General features: G+C 40.3%; 1 protein-coding gene across 4 annotated transcripts in view; it reads left to right on the top strand.

The window, feature by feature from the left end:
* Positions 1-24,385, top strand: part of LOC117043923 — a 51,357-nt gene that overhangs the window by 7,669 nt on the left and 19,303 nt on the right. For 3 of the 4 annotated variants that reach the window (XM_033144154.1, XM_033144153.1, XM_033144152.1), the window contains exons 3-7: positions 1,330-1,446; positions 3,968-4,123; positions 13,764-13,850; positions 15,918-16,056; positions 17,391-17,485. In XM_033144154.1, the coding sequence (XP_033000045.1) occupies positions 1,330-1,446; positions 3,968-4,123; positions 13,764-13,850; positions 15,918-16,056; positions 17,391-17,485 (594 nt within the window). The remainder of the gene's footprint in view (positions 1-1,329; positions 1,447-3,967; positions 4,124-13,763; positions 13,851-15,917; positions 16,057-17,390; positions 17,486-24,385) is intronic. The other variant, XM_033144155.1, reaches the window with a different exon arrangement.

Genomic DNA, 24,385 nt, shown 5'->3' with positions numbered 1-24,385 from the left:
AAAAAATATCTTGTGCATGTAGGTCACCTCAGCATATGGCAGCACGTATGTAATGACCTGTGGCAGCTCTGCTGGTCCATTTTTAGAGTTTTGGTGTACATCGACTTTATGGAGATGTAAAAAAAAAAAAAACACCACAGTGTTTTCCAAACAGAAAGTGCATCCCCAGGTCAATAGTACAATTTCAGGCCTGCATAATCCAGTGCTAACTACTTATTGCATGGTTTCAAAATGTTATGTACTAGTCCAGCATCCTGTTCTCTAAGTGGCCAACCAGATGCCTATGGGAACCCCACAGGCAGAATCTGAGCACAGCGGCCCTCTCCCTCCCTGTGGTTTCCAGCAACTGGTACTGTATTCAGAAGCATATTGCCTCCGGCTAAACTGCAACAAGCAGATACAAAAGGCTTGTAAAAACCAATAAGTAAACTCACTTAGGCCTCTAGTTATAGTCCTGGCACAAAGGAGGGCTATTAGAGCATGCTTTCTCCTCACTGGACTGTGGTGCTGAATTTCCAGTGTTTAAGATTCACCCCACGAGCATCCTGGAGACCCACACAGCCTCCCTTACATATAAGAGAGACCTCAAGCCATGTTTTTATTTTTTAAAAATCTGCGTCACACTTGAAAATATGCTTGCGATGTCTTATGGGGTGGGAGGAAATTTGAGTTACCTTTCAGATGTACATAACATGCTTATATCCTCTAATGCCACGCAAGAGAAAGTGAATATCGTGTTAGGGTGAGAGGCAAATTTAAATGCAATTGCTTGATTTCAATTTTTTTTTTTAAGTATTTTTAATAAAGATAGTTACAGGTGGGTAGCCGTGTTGGTCTGCCATAGTCGAAACAAAATAGAAAATTCTTTCCAGTAGCGCCTTAGAGACCAACTGAGTTTGTTCTTGGTATGAGCTTTCGTGTATCTGAAGAAGTGTGCATGCACACGAAAGCTCATACCAAGAACAAACTCAGTTGGTCTCTAAGGTGCTACTGGAAAGAATTTTCTATTTTGTTTAATAAAGATTTCTTGATTTACAAAAGTATGTGCAATGTCTCTCTCTCTCTCTCTCTCGTATTTTTTCCAGGTATCATTTTTTTACAAATCAGTTTCATTTGTTGAGACATTGGGAAGAAGAGGGGGAAAGAGGTGGAGGGGGGGGGAGAAAGATGGGTGGGGGTGGGATCGGGTGACGTTTCTCTTTTACTTAATATATGTAGGGTTTGATGTCAGCGTTGCTTGTTCAGGTTCTCTTTTGTTTGCCTGTGTTCCTTTGGTGGTTGTTCATTTGTGATTGATTTCAATTTTTGTGTACTTTATTTTTTGTCTAGAATGGTCCGAACCTGCAAACGATAGAAACAGACGATAAAAGGAGGCCAAGAAACAACAAACATGTTTTAAGTGATGAAGATAAAGATGAGCTCATCCAGCGGTCTCTGCAAGAAAAGGTAACAGTCCACCATGATAAATGATGTGTTTGATGATTTCTCTAATTCTGAAGGTGCAGCTTAAAATGTGTCCAGAGAAGCTGTTACTACAGCTAGCCCATTTTCTGTATATTGAATGAGGGATGGAGCCAGTTTCTAAGCACTGTTTGCTAGGTAGGCATGGACCCCTACATCATGGCTGATGGGGAAGAACAGAGACTTTTCTACTGTTTTGTGTTGTTATGTCAAACAGGAGCATTTGGCTAATATGCAGCCAGCCTATTCAGTATGCAGGTTCTTCAGATTTGGGTAGAACACTTCAATCATGCTGAGAGTTTGTATTGATTCAGTTTATACTATGCCATTGTTGCCCTTCTAATTTTCTTTTGCAAGAAACTGAAAAAGAATACAATTTTTATTTGTTGACTGAGTCCTTAAATTGGGTGGGTGTGGAGGGTAACCTGGTGTCTTCCATACCTTGTTGAGCTAAACTGGCATTATTGTTCAAACAACAAAACAACCAAAACACCTGAAGTGGTGTAGAATCCTAAATACCGTAGTTGTGATCCAATGTGTCCTTCTGGACATTCTCCAAGGCCGGGAACCACAAGCAGTTTCTGTTAAGCACTGCTGAGTGAGTGTTTAAATGACCCAAGCAAGCAGACAGAGTAAATTGCATACTCCCTCCCACCCCTCCTGAAGAAGTAGCCCTCTCAGTGCTAATTCCATGAGTCAGAGACATGGGATCAGACCATGTTGGGTCATTTTACATGTTCTCCCAGAAGTGTTGAGATGGTCAGAAATTGGCAGCTCCCACACTCCTGGAAAAATGATCCAAGAGGGGCATGCAAAAGTAAAAATTGCAGTTTTCCCAAGAGCTCACCAAATTGTTTTCAAATCATTAAAATCAATGCCTGCCTCTCAATTGCAGTAAAACTGTTGTAACTTCCACAGTTGTAACTTCTCAGTTGCTCACTGTGCATTAAAGAGAAGTTAATTGAGAGATTTCTGCTTACCAGATTTCTGCGTCTTGATGCTCAGTGGTCCAAAAACTGCTGGAAGGTGAGACAGATTTATTTTCTGAATAGTTGGGTAGAACTATTTTGCTTATCCCTCGATAAGGGTTATACAGACCTAAGGAAGGTGATTCAGGGAAGAGATCTGCAATACTCTGCAGAAATACCTTCTTCTATTGAATTGCTAAATGATTTCATGGTTGTTTGTTCATTCATTCGTTCAATTCATAACCCATCTTTCCACCAAGGAACTCAGGGTGGAGTAAATGGTTCTCCCTTTCCCCATTTTATTCTCAAGCGCAACCGTAAAGCTGAGAGACCATGACTGCCCCAACATCACCTAGTGAACTACGGAACCTGCTGTTATAGGAACTGTGGTGTCTTCCAGAATCATTCAGAGAAAGTATGATTTTATCTCACAAATAGGCAAAGGAATTAAGCTAAACGTTGAATGAATTTTGGACTTTTGCATTTAAGCACTCAATAGCACCATCTGTTGGAGGCTCACTGTATGTACCTAGCATTTATTATTTCCACTAAGAAGTACAGTACAAAGTTGTTACAGTAGAAGTGCTGTTTCAATGGTTAAGATTGGAATTTAGGGTTGTTAATGTAATATAGAAGCTATATCTGTAATTTATTGACGCAATGAAAAGACGGTGCATCAAAAGACAAAAGAAGAAACATTTACAAAACACCTTTAAAAACAATGACTCTGACATTGTGCAGTATTGAAGGAATGTCAGTTTTAAGGAGAAATGTATGCCAGTAATAAATCTTAGTCTGTGTCTCTTTTGCAACATGCATGCTGTCATCTAGACTTATATGGAGCAACAAGTGTTATAATAGCGTTTTATCACAAGAAAAATGGTGCGACTATTGAAAGGGGTTTTAAAGAAGCCACACGGCTTCTAGTACATATGCTGTGATGTTTCACAGAATATTCTCTTCAGCATGAAACTACACTTTGGTGGGTGTAAGGTTGCATGGTACAAGAAAAAAATACGTGTTTGGGAATGCATGGATTAAGGGAAGCATAAACAGGATTTATTGCCATATACTAGAGTAAAGGTGTCACACTGATGTAAAACTCATTTACTCATCCCGATTAAAGTGCAATAGAAAGGCATGACAGTAGGTGGCAGTGAAGAATTGCACTAGAGGAGCAACCTAGTTGGAGGGGGAATAATACTTTCTTAGCAGTAGCAGGTTATAGTTTGAGTGCTTGCAAAATGTGATACCTTCCAAGCTGAAGCACTTTCTAGAGGGAAATGATCTGGATCACGCACGGAACTGGTTTGTTGCAGTATAAATTGATTGCACGAAAAGTGCTGCGGTTAGCTGCTGTACCACCCTGGGAATTCTGTATAAAGGATTTCAAAGCACCTGGTTTGGCAGTGCAGAAAACTGCCAAGTGGATCTACTCTTGCAAATTCCCTACCATGATTTTCCTGCAAATTAAACTTCTCTTTGGCTTTTTCAATGAGAATCTAAAAATGTAATGCTGAAAATCTCTTTCATTTCAGCGTTATCTTGAAACCTATGAGAACATGTATAAGCTGAAAAAATTATTGAGTAAACGCTACAGGACATTGTTGAATGAGAAAGTTAGAAAGCAACGGATTCAGATCAAGATGTCTGATCTCAGAGGCCAACAACTTCTTAAACAGAAAACGAAAAAGGTAGGAGATGATATTCTGTAGAAGGAAAAGGAGAAGTTGCCCGGTTGACATTTGCCCAATTGAGAATTTGCATTGACTTTGAGGTCTTATAAATCATGGCCACAGAGAGGAGAAAGCTTTTAGAATTTTCTCTCCCCCCCCCCATGTGTTTTGTTGATTTTGTGCAGAGTTGTACAATAAAGTCAACATTATTTTTTAGAGTTGTCTCAGCTTTTCATGAGCATTCTGTCTGGTCCTGTGCAAAAACGTTTTTGCAAGCAGTTCTAGTAAACACTTCAAGCTAGCCTATCAACAGAAAGATTCTTGCTTTGGCCTTTACAAAATGGCAGAATATGTATGTTTCATCATCAAACTACTTTGCTGAAATATGCCTTTATTACAAACAGGAAATTTGCTGCAGAATGGAAGATTTTCACTTTGATTAAAAACACATAATTAATAACAGCACACTCCTTTTTTGATGCACTAAGGCAGGGGTCAGCAAAGTTTTTCAGCTGAGGGCCAGTCCACTGTCCCTCAGACATTGTGGGGGGGCCGGACTATATTTTTTTGGGGGGGGAATAAACAAATTTCTGTGCTCCACAAATAACCCAGAGATGCATTTTAAATAAAAGCACACATTCTACTCATGTAAAAACACCAGGCAGGCCCCACAAATAACCCAGAGATGCATTTTAAATAAAAGGGCACATTCTACTCATGTAAAAACACGGTGATTCCTGGACCTTCCGCGGGCCGGATTGAGAAGGTGATTGAGCCGCATCTGGCCCCCGGGCCTTAGGTTGCCTACCCATGCACTAAGGTGTCTTAGGTAACTGCAGAAATTGGGCAACCATACGCATGCATGGATGTTGGGTGGTATGTGCCAAGGCTGGGCTGGGCATGGAATAAAATAACAAGTCTAGAGAATATCCTACTTGAGAGCTTCCCACGGACTTCACAAAACCTCCTGGTGCACACAGGGCCTTAAATGTAGCTCATTGGAACCTATTGTTGACAGTGCAGAGTCGAAATACCCATCCCTCCATGCACATGGGAGAAATTGACCGGGGACCCTAAAATCTGCTGAATATTTTACTTCTTTTTGATCTTGAAAGCCTTTGGGGTGCCAGCAGTCCTCATTTTAGCCTCGTGAATCTGTTTATTAGACAAGCTAGTTCCTTCCAAACTTTGTCTGTTCTACGGTGCCCTGTATTTGAATGAATATTGTTGTTTCACTCTCAGACAAGAAAGAAGCAGGCTATCAGCAGTTACTGTAACTGCTTTTGAAATGCTTCAATATGCAACCAAACTGAATGTTTGGCTACCATGCAGCAAACCAGCAGGCAGCCCAGCTCCAACTCCCATTAACTGTACTGGCATGGCCAGTGGTCAGAAATTATGGCAGTGGTAGTCTAGGACAGTGTTTTTCAACCACTGTTCCGTGGCACACTAGTGTGCCGCGGGATGTTGCCTGGTGTGCCGTGGGAAAAATTGTGTTTATTTGATTCCTATTCAAGAGAATTACTTTATATATAGTCAATATAGGCACAGAGTTAATTTTTTTAACATTTTCTAATGGTGGTGTGCCTCGTAATTTTTTTCATAAAACAAGTGTGCCCTTGCCCAAAAAAGGTTGAAAAACACTGGTCTAGGAGAGCAACAGCTTCCCCATCTTTGCTATATAGTGCTTCCAGTTTGGTCCCTTAGTGAACTTGCAAAAAAAAAAAGAGAGGGGGCGGCAGCTGGAATCGTGCTAACTCAGAGTTTTGTAAACTGTTCTGCTTTGTTTATTCTGCCATCTGTGCTGACCCACTGGCTTCCTTGGTCTGGTGTGCAGAGCACACAGGAATCATTATGTGGTCTTTGGAGTACCAGGTGGCATAAAGGTAGCATGATTGGAATGGTACCTCCAGGACCTGCCAGAAGGAGGATAAGCCACAAAAAAATATTGAAATCCCAGTGCTTAATGTTCAAAGGAGGACATGGATTCTGGAAACATAAAGACCCGCCATGCAGTTCTTCTATTGAAACTTAACTTTTGCCACATATTCACATACAGTACAGTTGTATTATTTTTAGCACCATTAATTATTATTATTGTTGTTGTTGTTATTATTATTATTATTATTATTATTAAATTTTTAATTATTATTTATTTCATCTATGAATCACTTCCCATGAGTGTAACATAGATAAGACAGTTACATATATAAAAACAGTGAAAACAATTGCACATATAAAAACAATTATAAACAAAAAAAACCCAGTTTAAAATAACAAAAGCACATACATGCCTAATATAAATTCAGATCCAAAACAGATTGGTTATACACAGATAGGCTCTGTTCAGACCTCTAAATTGCAGGTGGAGAACATGTGGACCTCCAGAAGTTGTTCAACTCCAACTCCCATCATCCCTGACCCTTGGCTATGTTGGCAAGGATGGATTGGAGTTTTAGTCCAGCTACACCTGCAGTTTCCCAGGTTCCACATCCCTGCTCTAAAGAAATTCATGTAGGGTAGAGATGGAGTTTGTTGCTGTGATCCCACTGCCACCTTCCCCTTAGGCACTCTGTGGAGCTTGAATGTCTGGGGAAAAAACCTTTGTTGCAAAATGAGCTGGTACTTCAATACGTATGGATTACTTGCAGAAGGCCAAACATAGAATATGTACTTGTTTTCACGCTATAGTCACAAAGGACTTGTACTTTCTGACGCAGAACTCAGAGAGGCATTTGTGGAGGGTGTGTGTGTGTTTGTGTGTGTGTGTGTTTCTGCTAGCACCAAGCAGTGCAAATAGAACTATACAAATAGCTTGTGCATCATGTGGCAGAAATGGCAGTACCCTCACAAGATAGTAATTCATATGCTTGTGTGGTTTTATTTGAGATGCTTGTACATTTTTTATCATGTTCTAAGGCAAACTGCTGCATTTTTAAAGACTCCTCTGCAGTTTGCAGGATTGAGCTTCAAAAAACAACAACCCCAGACATATATCTAATATGACATTCATGTCATTAAGAGTAAATGTCAATTTTTAAATGATGGTGTTTTCTGGTATGTTCAAGGTTTTTAAAGCATTTTATTTATTTTTAAATAAGTTGTTAATTTTTAAGCCTGAGAATCCAAAAGTAAAACAAATGAAACTGATAAACTGAAAACACATTGCGTACATTGACTAGTTTGGAAGGAATTAAGCACACACAGAGAAATTGCTTTTTCTGATTTAACTTTGTATAATATAAGATGTAAATAGTGTCGTTTAATGGCTGCAATCCTGGATGGACTTCCTTGGTGTTGAGAGTGCCTATTAAGTATAAATTCAAAATGAATTTATTCAGCAATGCACATTTGGACCTTCCATATACATTGTGGGACTTTGATTTTACTTTTAAAAAAGAAAATAACGACATTGCATTTTAAAAGGCTAAAAAGACACTTTCTTCTATTTCTGTTTTCTACTGCCAAGTCGATACATTTCAATTTTTGTGACATCATAAATGGTTATAAAATTAACTTTAGGGAAAAAAACCTGTTCCTTCCTTTCTTTGCACATTTCTGAAATATTTAAGAATTGAACCAGGTCAAGCAGAATTGTTCATCAGGTTTTCACCAAGTATTTAAACAGCCATCACAAACATTGTTACATGTGTAACAAAATGAGGATTATTATTCACACTAACTATGCACAGTTTTTGTCCAATTAATCATAATAACACAGGGAAGAAATACATTATATGTTCTAAAATAATCTGGAACCGCTATGTTGAAAAGGCAAGTCAGTTTTAAGATGCTAGTTTAGTTACCAAGCAGACCTGTATAAAAATAAAGAGTTGCTTCTTTCATTTGACTCTTCATATGACTCTGAAGAGCAGAGCCTGAGCTTTTTACTGCAAGGTGGGAGGAAGACGCCTTCTGTCTTGAGAAGGCTAATATATCAGGCTGTCTCTGCAAACCGATGTTAAAACAGAGACTGTAGGCTTATTAGCATCCTATTAATATGTGCATAAAATGTAGTATGTGTCTCAGCCCAAATACACAGATTGGGAAATCAAAGAGAAATCCTTAACACCTTTTGCTGGCTTCATCCTGAACTTTTATTTATCTTAAAACAACTTCCTTAAGAGAATTTCCTCTTCTAAAGGAAACACTTATCCATATTTAACAGGCAAATTCTGAATTGAACTATCTTTATAGTTGTGTGATCACCAAGAGACCAGATACTCCTTTAATTGTTGTTTTTAATGTTGACATGAATGGAAAAGTCATTTTGAATGACAGTTTGGACTTTGCTTTCATCTGAAAGGAGAACAATAATTTTAATAACAACCTCAGTAATTGCCCTTTAAAAAAGTTTGTCTTTCTTTAGAAAACATCAGAAATAAAGTATATACCATTTCTTAAAAAAGATCTCTCTTTAAGAAATAAAACTTTGATAACTTCAGGCAGAGTGAGAGAAGAATTCCTGCTGGAGGCAGGGATTGGCCAACAGAAAAGAACTGTTTTAATTTAATTTGAATCTGTTTATGACACAATGGGTTGTATCAAACAAATGGGTTGTATCAAACTGAATAGATCTACGTTGGACATGCCCATAAGCCCTAATGGGTCTACTCTCAGTATGACTAACTTTGGATACAACCCATTAGTATGTTGTGTCAAGCTTTGCAAATTTCCTTTTGGTTTTGAAAGTGCCTAGTATTACTATTTATAGTAAATGGTGACAAGCAGCACACTTACTTCATACAACTGCATTTTGTACAGATTTCACACAATGCATTTTTTTTTATATAGACAAGTTCATGTTAAGAGTGTTAAAATAAACTGACCCCTGCATTGTGGAAACAAAAAGCATCATATATCTACAAACTTGTATTGTGTTTTTGTGTGTGGAACTTGAGATGAGGCTAACACTTAAAAACAGTATCTCTGTGTTGAATTTTCCTTTCTCCCCCCCCCCCAGTAAAGTAGATCAATAAAAATACAGTCATACCTTGGATCCCCAATGCCTTGCGACTCAAATGTTTTGAACGCCGCAAACCCAGAAATGAGTGTTCCAGTTTGCGAACCTTCTTTGGAAGCCGAATCTCCGACGCGGCTTCTGATTGAGTGCAGGAAGCTTCTGCAGCCAATCGGAAGCTGCGCCTTGGTTTTTGAACGTTTTCAGAAGTCGAATGGACTTCCGGAACTGATTCTGTTTGATAACCAAGGCATGACTCTGCTTAACTAACTGAGGTTCTGCCTCCCTAACTTGAAGGCTGCCCCTCCCCAACATAAATCCTGGCTACACCCATGCCCTGCAAACGTCTGGGCACCTTATACATGCCGAGACAGCTTCTTCCTATGCTTTTCCCAACCCTGTCAAAGGCAGCCAGTGAGATGTGCATGAGGGAGAATTACTGCCCTCCCTCCCACACTGGTGGGTGGGGTTTGCTGCACTGAGCAGGGATTACCTGGACGGGTGCCATCACCCCGGCTTAGGTTGGCCTTTGACCCGCCCTCGGCCAGGTAGGGCAATGGACAGCCAGCTGGGGGTGGGGTCAAAGCCAAAGAAAAGAGGCTGAGCCTTTTGGCCATGCCTCACTTGGTCTTCCTTCCTTCCAGGAATAAGAATAAGCACCAGATGATAAAATAGTATGGGAGAGTTAGCCATGAAATGGGAATCTGTAAATGAAAAAACAATTCAGGAGTGGTATACTGCCCTATACCTGTAGATCTCAGGGTGCTTCACGAGGAGTATGGTATTTTGCTCTGGCAGAGAAAGTAACTCAACAGATCATTAAGGGTTCCAGAAACCTCAACTGTATGTACATGACTTTTACAGTGCTCTCACATTTTCCAGTCCGCCAGAACTCTCTGAAAATCTGCACTTGAGAAAATATTTGGGAAATGCAATACAGGTCCCTCACAACAGATTTGGGACTTCAGTGCAGCTCCATTGCAGGTAACGAGGGAGCAGCAGAGCTCAGCATCAAGATCAACTTGGGAGACCGGGAAAAGGGCTTTTATTGCACCATCGTTCCATCCAGTGCTCCAAATTGCTATTTTAGCAAGAGAGATGTCACGTACCTACGCAGGCACAGGTGAGCTAGGTAAGCCTCTCCCCTGTGGACTGATTACACTTGCTGCTTCCACATAAAATGGAGCAGTGTTCTTCCAAAGGAAGGGAATTCTTACAGCCATCCATAAAAATTGCCCTTGTGAGACACAGGGCCTTGTAGTGACGGCATTTCCCCTGAGTGAGATTTGGATGGCTTTCTTGTAACTCAGACAGAAACATATGTATTTCAGTAGAGTTTTACGGTGTAATTCTGCTGTGTGTGGTTTTTTTTAAATGTTTGTTGGCTAGTTTGTATTGTTTTAACAGTGTGATTGTTGCCTGTTGTATTTTTCACTGTTGTAAACTGCTCCATAATAGGGATGGGGAACTTGCGGCCCACCAGATTTTTCTGGACTACAACTCCCATCGTCCCTGACCAACGGTCATGCTGGCTGGTACTGATGGAGTCCCAGAACATTGTGAAGGCCACAGGTTATTCACCTCTGCTATATAAGCAGAAGAGTGCCATATAAACATATTTTATTATTATTAGTAATAGACAAGCAGTGATACAGCTCTTCCCTCACACTTGATGTTTCATGCAGAATTATAGGTTTGTGGTTCAGGTGCTCCACCACCTGCCTGCTTAGGCCCAAATGTACTTCTGCTGTCTCATATTTTATATTAATGTACATTTTCAGTTGTCCCCATCCCCAACCTAATTCGGTATTTCTTTCTTTTACATTTTTAGCTCATTTTATAATGTATATAAAACAGAGAGAACAGCTGTAACAACAAGCAAAAAAAAGATGTAAAACAAAACTGTAATATAGGCACATAGAATGAGTAGTCGCATATGAGTTAAAATAACAAAGTCCAAGTAAAGACGTATTGATCTTATCAGATCATGTATCATTCCATATTTGCCAAGCTGGTGACAAGGGTTGTCCTTGGGAAGAATTTGTGTGCCAATATTTAGTTCCCATGTCTTTTAGAGGGGTTCCATAGATCCATAAGTTACATTAAGCAATATAGAGTACAATTTAGAAACTATTTCCCCCTCTCTATCCATTGTGCTTAATAAATTTCCAAATTCGTTAAGGGTCTCAGTGCTTGTGCCTTTACATTTTATTTTATAATAAAACTAAGAATTTGATTAAAATCCAGTGTGTGTTAAGATTTGACAAAGTTTATATTATTTGCTTAATAGAGATAGGCTGATTATTGCTATAGAACTATCATAATGTGTATTAGCCTTTGGATTCCCAGTGCTCAAATTGCTTATCTCTCCCTGGCTGGACTGTTTTTTTGTTTTTTGAATGCTGTATATCACAGAGACACATATACAATCGCCTACAGCAAAGTGTGGACCTTGCAGAATTTTTCAAATACTATAAAACAGAAGGGCTAGCGTACTAGCAGCAAAGTTAACAGCATCCTAAAGGCAACAATCAATTTACTGTGCTTACTTTGAAATGATACCACTCTATTGTAACAAGAAAGGTAGCACAGCATTGCAACAGATGCGGGAGGTTGAAAAATGGGTTACGTAAATGCAACTGAGGAATGCCTTGAGTGGGTTCTTCAGATGAGTCGTAATTCTTTGGGGATAAACGCAGCCACTCTACTCATTAGGCATGTTAGCTGTATGTTCTGAGGCTCAATGAGCCAACCAAGGGGGCTCAAAAACACTCTGCAAAACTACATATTCTACTTCTCAATACTTTCCCCAAATCTTTAGTTTGTTGTTCTGCCTTGCTGGAAGAGTTCAGCAATAAACAGAGCTAGGCTATGATGAAATGACAAGGAAATACAGGCAAATGCTCTTCTCCCTACCATTTGAATTTCAGTAACTTTATTGGTACTATAAAGTTTTAAAGTGCGGAGAAAGTTAGAACAATCAAGTGGTAGTAAAAGGCTGTGCGTCCCCGTCCTCCCCCCACCTTGCCACCCCATAAAGGCTTGCTTTAGCTTTCATAATCCATTTACAGGTCCAGTGCATGAATCAGTTTCTTCGCTTTTCCACAGGGGCCTGCTTCAAAAGGAACTGCTCTTAAGTTTATGTTTCTCCAGTGTTACCAAATTAATGCCTAAATTTTGATTCACTCACATTTAAGTGCCGGTTCCCTTTTTTTCAATTATAAATAATTAGCACAACAGCAAAAGTCCTATACAAAAATGATGTTATAATGAGAAGAGTTAAAACAATTTAACAATCAACCGTTATCAGCCTACCTTTGATCAGTAGATGACGAGCTTGTTAAAATAGTACCTTCCAAAATAGCCTATAGTTGCTAGGAGACAAAACAAGGGATCAGGAACTCTTCAGTTTGAATCGTCACTCTGCCATGTACCCACTAGATTGCATTAAGCAGGCCAGACTTTCTCAGTCACAGCCACTTGTCTGCAATATGATCTCAGCCCCTCTTTAAACTTACATGATTGTTGTCAATGTTAAAACAAGATATGTGTGTGAAATGCTATATAAATACTAAGTAGGTGAGATTATTGGTTTGTTTTTATTATATGTTTGTTTGTTTTTTATCTTGCCTTTTGTGAACCGCTCTGAGATCTGCGTTTGAACGGTGGCTGGTACTGGTATACACATTTAATAAACAAATTAACTCTGCATGGTAGTCTGGAATTATTATCCTCGTTTCGCAGTTGTGAATGGGGACGAGGCTGAGAATATAGGGATTTCCTAAGGTTAATCAGTGACTTTGTGGACGTGGGGCTGTAACTCACTGGGAGCTTGCATGCAAATGGTTCTAGGCTCATTAAAAGGATCAGGGAAGAGGTGGTGGGAAAGGGGTGTTGTAGATGCTTTGCTTTCAGAACAGATAACACTGGGCTCGATGGGCCAATGGTCCAACTCAATGGCCTGGTTCAGATGTAACAGAAAATGGTAGTTTCCTCCTCCTTGGCGGAGTCATGGCAAGTTTCAGACTCTCTTGTTTCCTCTCACTTCCTTTTTTGTGCACCGAAAACATTTCCAAGTGAACATGTTTAGGACTGAGCTGTATGCTGCTTATGCCTTCTGCTGAACTTTGATCCAAAAATAATTTTTCTTCCATTCCACTAAGGTGTTGCCCTTTTGAAAGTACTTTCAATAAAGAAGAGGTTTGAAGGGTATTTTATTTTAAGCAAACATTTTCTTAACAAATATTGCTTTAAATCTACATAACGGTTGTACATGGAAGAAAACGGAGAAGACAAAGGAAGTTCTTGCTGCTGCTTAATTTCTTCTTGCCTCCAAAGTATTTTCCTTTGGGCAGACAGCCATTGTGCCTTCTAATGACACAAACTTGAAGGGAAGTAGAAAAAAAGACTACAAACAGGTTTTATAAGCCTATCAAGGGGAATATGTGGCTACAAATTGCTGAGTAAATGGAACAGCCTGCTTCCTAAGCCCGAGTCTGTGAGTCTTATGTCAAAGCATTTGGGGTGGGGCAAAAACACCAGGGGGTGTTAGGGATACCTGCTGAGCCCTAATTGGTGCCCACTGTTGTTAATGGCTTCCTGTGGCTGAATGTTTACTTGTCATTTGTTTTGAGCTTTGTTTCCCAGCTACTAAGGAAAAAATACTGACCAATTTTTTTAAATCTTCTTTTGAAAAAGTGTATCTCCAGTCCCAGAGTGCCCTTCTGCAGTTTGTCTCATGATGCAAAATACCTGGAGTCCATGCCACACTCAAAAAGTTACCTGGTAAGGTACAGGTCTCAGCTTGCTCTTATTATTGTAAGTGGTTGGTTTTAGACTATGTTTTAAGGACTAGAAAGTATCCCAAGAAAGATTACTCTCTTTTTTCTTTGGAATACCCAAGTGTTCTTTTTTCCGGGGTGTTGGTTCTGTATCTGTCACTGCCAACCACATGCGGCAGAAGCAACTAATGTGAAATTGAAGTACCCTACAGATCTGGACTTCAGGCAGCCAGAAGCCAGAAACGAGCACTTCCAAATCTGATTCCTATTAAGTGTCTGGGAGTCGCCTTGGTTAGTTAGTTAGTTTATTATAGTCACATATCCAAAGGCATCCCAAAGCAATTCACGTATCAAAAGGTTTCCAAAAGCAATTTAAAATAATGAAATGTGAAGTGCCTAAAAATATTACATAAAACATTACAGTCGTAATGTACGAAAAGTGTTCATCCGCAGAAAAAGTAATCTAAAACACAGCACAATATATCTGCTTGCTCAACACAAGATGGACACCAATATCACTGAGCAATTAAATCCTTTCTGAAATTCATGGGCATTAAAGACTTCTGTGTATCCAGACAGTAAGCACAGTGCAGCTTAACATTGATTTCAGCTTTCCCAGGCCTCTCCCCAGAAGCACTCGGAAGGACAACAACTTCCAACTGGTTTCCATTGTTAATATCTGTTCAAGCCTGCCTACTACCCCATGATTGTTTGTTAGCACTAGGAAAATTATAAACTTGAAATTTAAAAATTGGCTACATAGCTGTTGGCAGATATCTGCTTTAAGTTACAGCATCACCAAGGAGTAAACAGTGGATAAGACTTTGACTTTTATGCAGATCTTCTTGATGATCTGCTGCCCTTATGGAGATTTGTTTTGTTTTGTTTTGTTTGAACTACAAATTGATCTTAAACAGCTACTCACATCTCTTTGTGAAAATGCAATTTATCTTCAGGAACTAGCTCTTAATCTACATATCTTAAAGTACTTTCTCAAATGCAGATTTTCACTTTTGGATACATAATAGGAAAACAATTCATAACCATGGAGAAAAATGACTTTCAGTTCAAAAGTAGTGTATGCACTGATACTATATATATTATTACACCTTATCATTACGTGCAATTTTCTCTAATGGTCTGTTTCCCTGTGTGTTATGTTCTATTACTGAGTTGTTTCATTTGATTGTGGGCATGTGGCAACTTTAACAGATTCCTTGCCAATTCCAGGAAAGTAGTCCTGTTAGTCTGTAGCAAGAGACCTTTCATTCATTGTTTAACTCATTTACTTCCAACTCACTCACTGCAAAGAATGAAGTAAAGGTTGCTGAAGAAGTAAAATATATTCACCTTCTGCAAAAAGAAAAATAAATTTACACTTATGAGAGCAGATGAAGAAAAAAAATCCAACTCATTCACTTGATTTGTGCTAGTTGTTTTCTATTTTAAAGGGGGAAACGAGTAAAGCTAGTGTGACTGATTATATCGATTTTTAAATTTGTAAATAAAAGTTTCTTTGAACAGATGCAGTTAAAAAGGATTACATGTTGTAACTTTTTTTGACTGGAGTTTGTTTTAATATACCAAGACAAACTATAAGCTGTATGCTCAAAACCAATATTTTAAATCAATTTGTATTTGCTTTCACTTAGAAGCCACTTCTGTATTTAGCACACAACATAAAATGCAAATCCTGTTAAATTGACAGGGATCAGATATATCCTGCTAATGCGTTGGCTCTTAATCTGCAGACAAGTAGGTGGCCACAGTGGGACTAGGACACTCTTGTGCCCCTCTTTTTTTAGCTAATGCGTATACCATAAACTGCAAAGAACACTAGAGGGAAACACACATTTCAGCCATATGCTTCTGGTTTCTTTACAAGCCTTGCAAAACCTAGTCTAGCCAGCAGTTTCTGTCCACCATAAATAGCATATCCAAAAGTATCACAGTTCCCACAATTCAGTCTCTGATTAATTCGAGATGTGATACTTGATAAAATAAACCATGTTAGATTTGGTTTTGGTGCTTATCGATATGCCTCTCTTATTCTTTCTCGTTCCCTCCTAAGATTATAGGGTTGCAGAACGAATTAAGTAAACTTGGAATCTTAAAGAACCAACAAGACAATGAAAACTTTTGGAAACTCATCCAGGCAGGCATTGATGGTTCAAAGCTCAAAGAAAAGCTTCCAGATATAAAGGCAAAAAGCTGAGTATCTTTATAATGTTTTCATTTTAGAACAGCAAAAAATGTCTCATCCCCATAGGTAACAGTATGGATTTAATGAACTTGGTGGGAAGCAGATTCATTCAGATCAGAGTAGTACCCTCAAGTACACACTTGTATTGAACTACTGCTTTCCCTGATGAAGACGTTTTCCTCTGGCAGTCCCCCCATCAATGTTGTTATTCTAGCTAGGTTTTTTTTGGGGGGGGGCAGTTGTTGTTTTTGAGATTGTACAACAAAACAGCAGAGTCTAGAACCCCACCTGAGAGGGAGCTCCAGGAGGAAAATTGCATGCAGGAGAAAGGTGGTCTTCTCCCATCTGCCAGCTCTACCCCAGAAACTGCACCCCCTAGATTCAACTTTGCAGTGAAGCCCAATCACATCACAAAGAGCTCATAATCCACCTACTCTCAGCAGCCAGAAACATCCTAGCCAGACACTGAAGAGACCTGTCAGGTATCAAATGGACCGATGGTATCAAATAGTATGGGAAACAGCCTTACTAGAAAAACTAACCAATAAACTGAAACTGACATGGGGACAAATAGAAGAAGACGCCTTCGCCCTGGTATGGCTCCCCTTTATCACATACACAGCTCAACAAGACAACAAGAAGAACTTGCCAACAGTATACAAATCAATATGGCTAACCTGATCAAAAAAAAACCACCCACCCCACTCACACATGAAAACAAAGTTCACCACAGCCAATCACAAGCAAACTACCACACCTTAGGCACGATCCCGGCAGGGTGGCATTGCGGCTGCCGCTGCCCCCAGCACGCGCGCCAGTCCCGCACCCACCTGCTCTTCACCCCCCCCCCCCGGTGCCGGAGCATGAAGCTCCGCCACTGACCATAGGCCAACCCCAACCTCTCTAACCACAAAGGAATACAAGAGAATAGTAAAGAGAACCCACACAAGCAACGCTGACACAAAACCCCACACATACACTAAGTAGAATAGAAACATCACCACCCGACTCCACCCCCTCTCACCATGGCCCCCTCCACCTCTTTCCCCTTTTCTTCCTAATGTAACACTAATGTCTCAAGAAATGAAAATGATCTGTAGAAAATGTAACTTGAAAAAAGAGACATTGCACATACTTTTGTAAACCAAGAAATCTTTAATAAAAATATGTTTAAAACAAAACAAAAACAAAACTCTGCGGTGAAGAAGCAAGAGCAATAGGCATCTGGAAATACAAGTTTGCTAGTAGTAAGCAATACATAATTTTGTTATTAATCACAAAGAGTCAACAACAAATGACAAAAAACAATTTACTTAAATACTTTGTGCTCTTAATCGACAGTGTTAGCTACAAAGTCTTTGCCTCTGTCAACTTCAGCAAGAACCAGTCCAGTCCAGCCTGTTGATGGCTTTAAAAACAGTAGCAGCCTGAAAAAAGTAAGCAAATACGTGTTTCTGTTTATAACCTTGGATTTCTAAGTACTCTACTTTATGAGGCTTCTAATTATAGTCAGCAGTCTTAACCCAGCTTGATGGGTTGGTGGGAGATTTCTCTGATAAGATGCTTCATGTGATGCTTAAATAGGCTTTAACTTTTCGACATATCTGAATGAAGCTACATTTTATAGTCCTGTAAAATCTATGGCTTCCTGAACTGTGTTGATGTCAGGTTGTGTCCTGTTACTTTCAATAAGTCAACTTTAAGAAGGATCCAACCTATAATTCACAAGTAGACTCCCTCCAGGCTAGAAGATTTCCCTAAAATGCCCAGAAGAGTTATTTACTCCTTTGATTCAGTATTCACCATTTTTATAACTAGATAACTCAACAATTGCTTTCATGGGGTAGGGAGCACCATTGTACACAAAACACCTTTTGTGCAGGGTGCTCTGCTCAGTATTTAACTTCTTAAACTAGTAGTGGTGGGACAACCAGCCTGGAAGCATCTCCCCATCCCTAGATGCCTGTGTGTTTTAGGGAACACCTGTCTACACAACTTCTGGTGCCCTCTCTTGTTCATTACCTGGTATCAACAAGAGGTTCCGTGGCTAAGTCCTGCTTGAGCCTTGATTCAAATTAAACCCTTGCTTTCCCCTTTTCCTCTGTGAGACTGGAACTGTTCTGCATTTGCAATAGGTACCATGGCACAGAGTTTCCTGTCTGAGGTGAGGAAACAGGAAATATTTGCTATGGTCATGATGCAAAGGGGCAGGTGGCATGCTAATGCCATTTGCTTCCACCATGGCGCTCAGGAGGGTTCCTTAGTTTCCTTTTCTGATCACAGTTTTGCACTGCATAAGAATCTGCTCCTTCAAGAATCTCCGGTTTTTAGGAGTGGTTTGTCAGGAGCTATAGTCAAAAGTGGAGTGTGGTGACTGGGAGCTCTGAAACTATTTCATCTTTGGAATCTCTCAACACAACTATTTGGATTCTGGCTGATCTCTTCAACATAAATGGGAGATTTTGAAGAGTCTGGTGATAAAATATAGGTTTTTTTTAATATGCTCAACATCTGAAAAGCTTTCTACTTCATTTAAACTGAGTTCAGCTAATACTTTATACAGTGGCACCTCTGGTTACGAACTTAATTTGTTACGGAGGTCCGTTCTTAACCTGAAACCATTCTTAACCTGAGGTACCACTTTAGCTAATGGGTCCTCCCGCTGCCACTGTGCCGCCACCGCACGATTTCTATTCTCATCCTGGGGCAAAGTTCTTAACCCGAGGTACTACTTCCGGGTTAGCGAAGTCTGTAACCCGAGGTGTTTGTAACCCGAGGTACCACTGTACACATGTTTCTATATTATATATTATTGTATTATGTTTGCCACTTGTAGATAACAAGACCCAGCAACTTGTCTCACATTGCAAAATGTTTCAAAACTGAGAAACACCAGAAGGGTCACTGTTTTGGTACATGTGAAGATGTCTTGTGTGAAACATGTTGTGCAGAATCTGTGGCCCAAGTCACATCTTGGAGTTCCTGAGCTCATGGATTAGCAGACTGAGATACCACAGTTGAGAACTCAGTTTTCTTTGAATTACGTGTTCTTAGGAGAGAGGGTGAGCATTGAAGAAAATGTTAAAAGAAGAATGAACGATCCAAACTTGCCTTAGATCCTTAACCAACTCCCCTTGCCCTTCTCCATTTAAATGTGTCCTGTTCACCACCTGTGCCCTGAAAAAAGGATGCAAGGATGGCTTAGCTCTTCACACTTCTGTGTAATGATCGCATCATGCTTCCAGCCCGCTGTAGCAAGCAGTGTGCTTTGGGAAAGTTGTCAGGTTCCTGGATCTGGCCTAAAGGGTTAATTTGCAACTTGAATTGTTTACTCGGGTATTTATTGCATTTTCTGAATTCTAACAAAAGGGGAGACACGATGTTGCAGTCTGACACGCCGTTTATCATTATGAGCTTTGAGGTATCTAATAAAGTTTCTAAACTTTCTGGATAACTTTTTACATGTTAGATGACAGTTACCATGCTGAAATAAAAAGGAATATGTCAATACTACATGCTTTGCCTCAGTAGGAACTTGCAGATTCACCTCAGTCTGTTCTTGGTGGGTGCTTAGAGAACATGAGACTCTCGATGCCCCCCGAAAGGTGACCAAGGGGCCACAATCTGGTATAAGATTGAAGATTGACAGCATATTAAAGAAAGCCAAACAGATTAAAGGTGGTAGAACATTAGCATATAATGACCATGTCCTGAAAAAAAGTCATAATCATAAGATACTTTCGGAGAAGAGCAAAATTTTCAAGGTCACCACAAACTGGGATGCTTGATACCGTTTCCAACGCCAAGGCTGTATGTAGAACATGGCCTTAGAGGAGCTTGGAGACAGTCATGTAGCCCATCAAAGGGGCACAATAAACAGTTTGCAATTAGAGGAAGCAGATCCTGTGTCTCACTCCAGCTGCTGGAGTTGGAAGCATTACCTCTTTATCCACCCCAACCCTGAATGCAGCTTCTGGGTTATACCTTCCATTATTCACCCTCCTCCTCCTCCTCCTCCTCCGGGCTGTTAAATTTTGGAATTTGGAGGGGCATTAGGGTAGGTTTGGAAAAGCAGCTCTTACCTCCTTTCCTTCTCCCCCTGAGGCCTCGGTGATGGATATATAATTGGGGAGTGAAAAAGAAGTAAAGGAGTGAATTGGCAAAGCACTCTCCATTTCCCAAACCTTGACAGGCGCTAAGCTGGTAACTTAAGAATTTTTGTAGTGGATTGGACCAAGGTTCACATCACTCAGCATTTTGCTTCTGAAAAGTGGGCCACTGGATACCTTTGAAAGCCCACAATCAGAGCATGAAGGTGATACTGGAGACAGATTGATGATCGCCCCCAACACCAGGTGCCGGGAGGCGTATACACTCTGAATATGGAGGTTTCTTTTTAACCATCATTCCCTCTATTTCTGCTGTTCAGGTTCTGGGTGTTATTGCTGATGTAGTAACAGAGCACCACTCAACAAGGAGATACTGGCTGGTTTGCTGAAGTACAAAAATATTGAGGGGGGAACTAAGGGGGGGAACTTCACAAACAGCCCAGTGGCCACAGAATGCTAACTGTTGTGGGGAGGCTGGGAGGGGGAATGGGGTGTTTTGGAGGAAGGACACAGGTGGCGCTGTGGTCTAAACCACTGAGCCTAGGGCTTGCCGATCAGAAATTTGGCAGTTCGAATCCCCGCGATGGGATGACCTCCCGTTGCTCGGTCCCTGCTCCTGCCAACCTAGCAGTTCGAAAGCACATCAAAGTGCAAGTAGATAAATAGGTACTGCTCTGGCCGGAAGGTAAATGGCGTTTCCATGCGCTGTTCTGGTTCGCCACATGACACAGGAAAACTGCCTGCGGACAAACGTTGGCTCCCTCGGCCAGTAAAGCGAGATGAGCGCCACAACCCCAGAGTCGTTCACGACTGAACTTAACTGTCGGGGTTCTTTACCTTTACCTTTTTATGGCTGTCTGTGTGGAACAGAAGTACTTCATACTTCAACATTTTCTTGCAGGTCTAAAACACTACGACTAACAGCTGTTGACAGACTTGATCCTTCATAAATCTGCCTTTCCTTTCCTTTTAAAGATCTGTCTAAGCTAAATAATCACATCTCCATGTACTGATACCCATAATTCCTTGCCAGATTGGGATCAGTAGTGCTTCTCATTCCTGAGAAACTCCCAACAAACCCAACAACATTATTTAGAATGGGAAGAAAATGTTTTACTTTGGGTCTGAAACTGAAATCTGTTTGGGACTTGCCTTAGAAATTCTTTCCTGCAGGTACCTCTGGGTGACTTCTGTAATTGTTTCCCAACGGAGGGAGGATTAGTGGAGATGTCACCAAACCGTTAGGAAGGCCTTGTTAGCCTTTCATCCTACCCCAGTCAAAGGTAGGCCACATGGGCCCCTGTTTGCCTGGCCTAAGACAAATATATCTTGGCTGAATCCTTATTACTGTGTGTCTGAGGGAAGCAGGGGAAAGTGTTCGCAGATATGTGAGAAGAAAATAAAATGGAGAAATGGAGAAGCACCCTTTATATTGTTGGAATGCCTAAGGGCCTCTTGGAACTGAATTCAAATCTTATTGGAGATTACAGTGTGATAGAAAAAGACCTAAAAGCAAGAAATAAATAAAGCTAGCTATGTGCATCTTGCTTTCAGAAAAACATGCAATTCATTGGTAGAGCTTCTGCTTTGCACTCAGAAGTTTCCAGATTCAATCCCAGACATCTCCAGGTGGGGCTGACAGAGAACCCCCATCTGAAATCCTGGGGAGCTGCTATAGACAACGCTGAACCTAGAGGGACTTACTCAGTGTAAGGCAGCTTCCTATGTAGCCGAGTCAACCAAATGAGGCCAAGCGATTTTATGAACTGTTCCACCTTTATATTTTCAACAACTGGAACCAACATCATAATAAATCTTTTAATTCACTTTGTTTCTGAAATTGTGGCTGATATGTGCTGAATTGGGCATCTTGGCATTGCTCATTTTTGAAAGCATTTATTCTTTACCAATAACTGTGTAGAGGAGGAAAATAAACCATTATTTCCCATGTATGCCATATAATACTCAGCTTCTAAAGTTGCTCTTTTACTTCTCTTCTTCATTCTACACGTTTTTGAGTTGTTGAGAAGTACTTCTTGGCAGGAGTGGGGCAGAATATTCTCACCCGGGGGCCACATTTGCAAATGGAAAAGCAAGAGTTTGCACTAATATAAATGACTTGTCTGAACAGCTCATTGCAAATCTTATAGGTTTCTTACTAATTTTGGTAATGGAATCCCTCCCTCCGTCTGCTACTGCCTTATAGCGTACCACAGATTCCTACTAAGGGGGTTGGTTAGAAGCTCAGTGGCAATGCTAGCAGCTGATTTTGGCAAGTCTTAGCCACTGACTACAAGCTGGCTGCTGTTGGAAATGTAGTATTTTATTAAGTGCAGCCTGATTTGACCCAGCAAAGCCTTTCTTATTCTGGGCAAAAGCTGGACATAGAGAGCTCCTACACCTGCATAATCTTCTCCATCTACTGCAGTATTTGGTACAGCTCCAGAACAAGCAGTGAAAATGTTCACTTACTGGAACCAATGACTTGTAACCAGGTCTCAATAATTATTACACCAATGGATGTGTCTCTCACCCAAACTGATTCTCTTCAAACCCCTGTTGACCCCAGCCATTTATGCACATTATAGACAAAGGAAGCTGAGGAAATCCTCTCTCCCCAAGTCGTTTTAGGGTTATTTACTGTATGTGTGCATGCCTATTTTGTCATTTTCCATCTTAATCCAAGTACAGTTAGCCCCTATTCCTCCTCTCATTCAGAAATATTATTCTTGAGAAATGTGGCCAATATAGCACAAGAAATCTGGTGCAAGACTGAGCTTAGTTTGTATTTTGGAGTCTGTTTTCTATTCTTTCCTATGTGATTCTCCATCCCAGCCCGTGGGGCTGACTTTTAAAAGGTATAGCACTCGTTCAAATGGCAGCACTCTCTTGCCCAGTTTTTGAATTTGGTTTCTGCTACTGGACCTGGGTTCAAATCCCCACTAGCTATGAACTTCACTGGGTAACTTTGGATCAATCACTGTCTCTCGGTCTAACAGGATTGTTGTGAAGATAAAATGGGGAGGAGGGGGGGCCATGCACACAGCTTTCAGCTCACTGGAGGAAAGGCAGGATATAAATGTAATAATAATAATAATACTCGGTTCAAGAAGACAGAAAATAATATGTGCATATATCTTAAATTATATTCAGAGCATGCAAAGTTATTGTTAATTAGACGGTCAAGTAGATTCCAGCTAACCTGTAAAATGAAGTACATTCAAGTACCGGTACTAGACCATGTCAGTTGCTCACATATCCAGGTAGCTAACTAGATTCACAAACACACAGAAACTGTGGAAGAGTAATTACACTGAGAAGTTTGAATCAAATGCCAAAAAGCCATCTAAACAACTTTAATTTAAAAAAATACTTTAACTGGTGAAGCGTAGGTGCAAACTGGGAGTATCCTTGGGTTTGTCTGCCTTGTGACCTAGGGCCTGAACATTTAGTTGTGAAGGCATCACTAATGATGTGCTAGTTCTCAAGGATGTATCAGAGTGCTGCAGCTAACACCCGATAATATCGCTCACTCCAGTGCTGGCACACTTTGACTGCTTAGTGCAAGAATCCTAACTAAAACAAAACAAGTAGTCGCCTTCTCATAAGTATCATATCCACACACCTCTAGAAACAAGAACTTTAAAAAGAGCAAGCAGCGCATTTAGATATTTGGTGTGGTTTTGTGGACTTGCTTTTGTCTTGACCATTGGCATTCTTTTGTAATTTTGAAAGGAGGTTTGGTTAGTTTTGGACTCCTCCTTTTATGAAAACCTTTCGCTGCTTATGATGTATAGAGCCATATTCCTTTCTTGCTGGACCAAAGCTGTGCAGTCTTTGTACCCAGTTCTTCATTGTCCTGTTGTTCGGAACAATGATTCTACCAGAAATGGTGTAGGGAAGCCAGAGACTAGACTTGATCATCTACTATGCCACTGATTTCTTAACTCCAAATTCATACGTCGTAGATTGTTGTTGTTGTTGTTAATTGCCCACCCTTCATGTTGAAGGCTTCACCCTAAGGTCCCAGCGTGGGTTACAACACTAAAACACCATAATTAAAAACTGTTTAAAACAAGAGTTTGAATTCATTCTTGCAACTCTGCTAAAATTCTTGTTTTCTTCAAGGAGACTGATAAGATCTGGTATGAATTTTCTTACATGCCCTCCTTTTGTTCTTCTCCTGGCTCCCATTACAAATGAGTTCACCTTGCCCCCCTCTGTGTC

Source organism: Lacerta agilis, chromosome 3 (assembly GCF_009819535.1).
Source record: "Lacerta agilis isolate rLacAgi1 chromosome 3, rLacAgi1.pri, whole genome shotgun sequence".
Taxonomy (NCBI): Eukaryota; Metazoa; Chordata; class Lepidosauria; order Squamata; family Lacertidae; genus Lacerta; species Lacerta agilis.
This window is presented reverse-complemented; position numbering and strand designations above follow the sequence as displayed.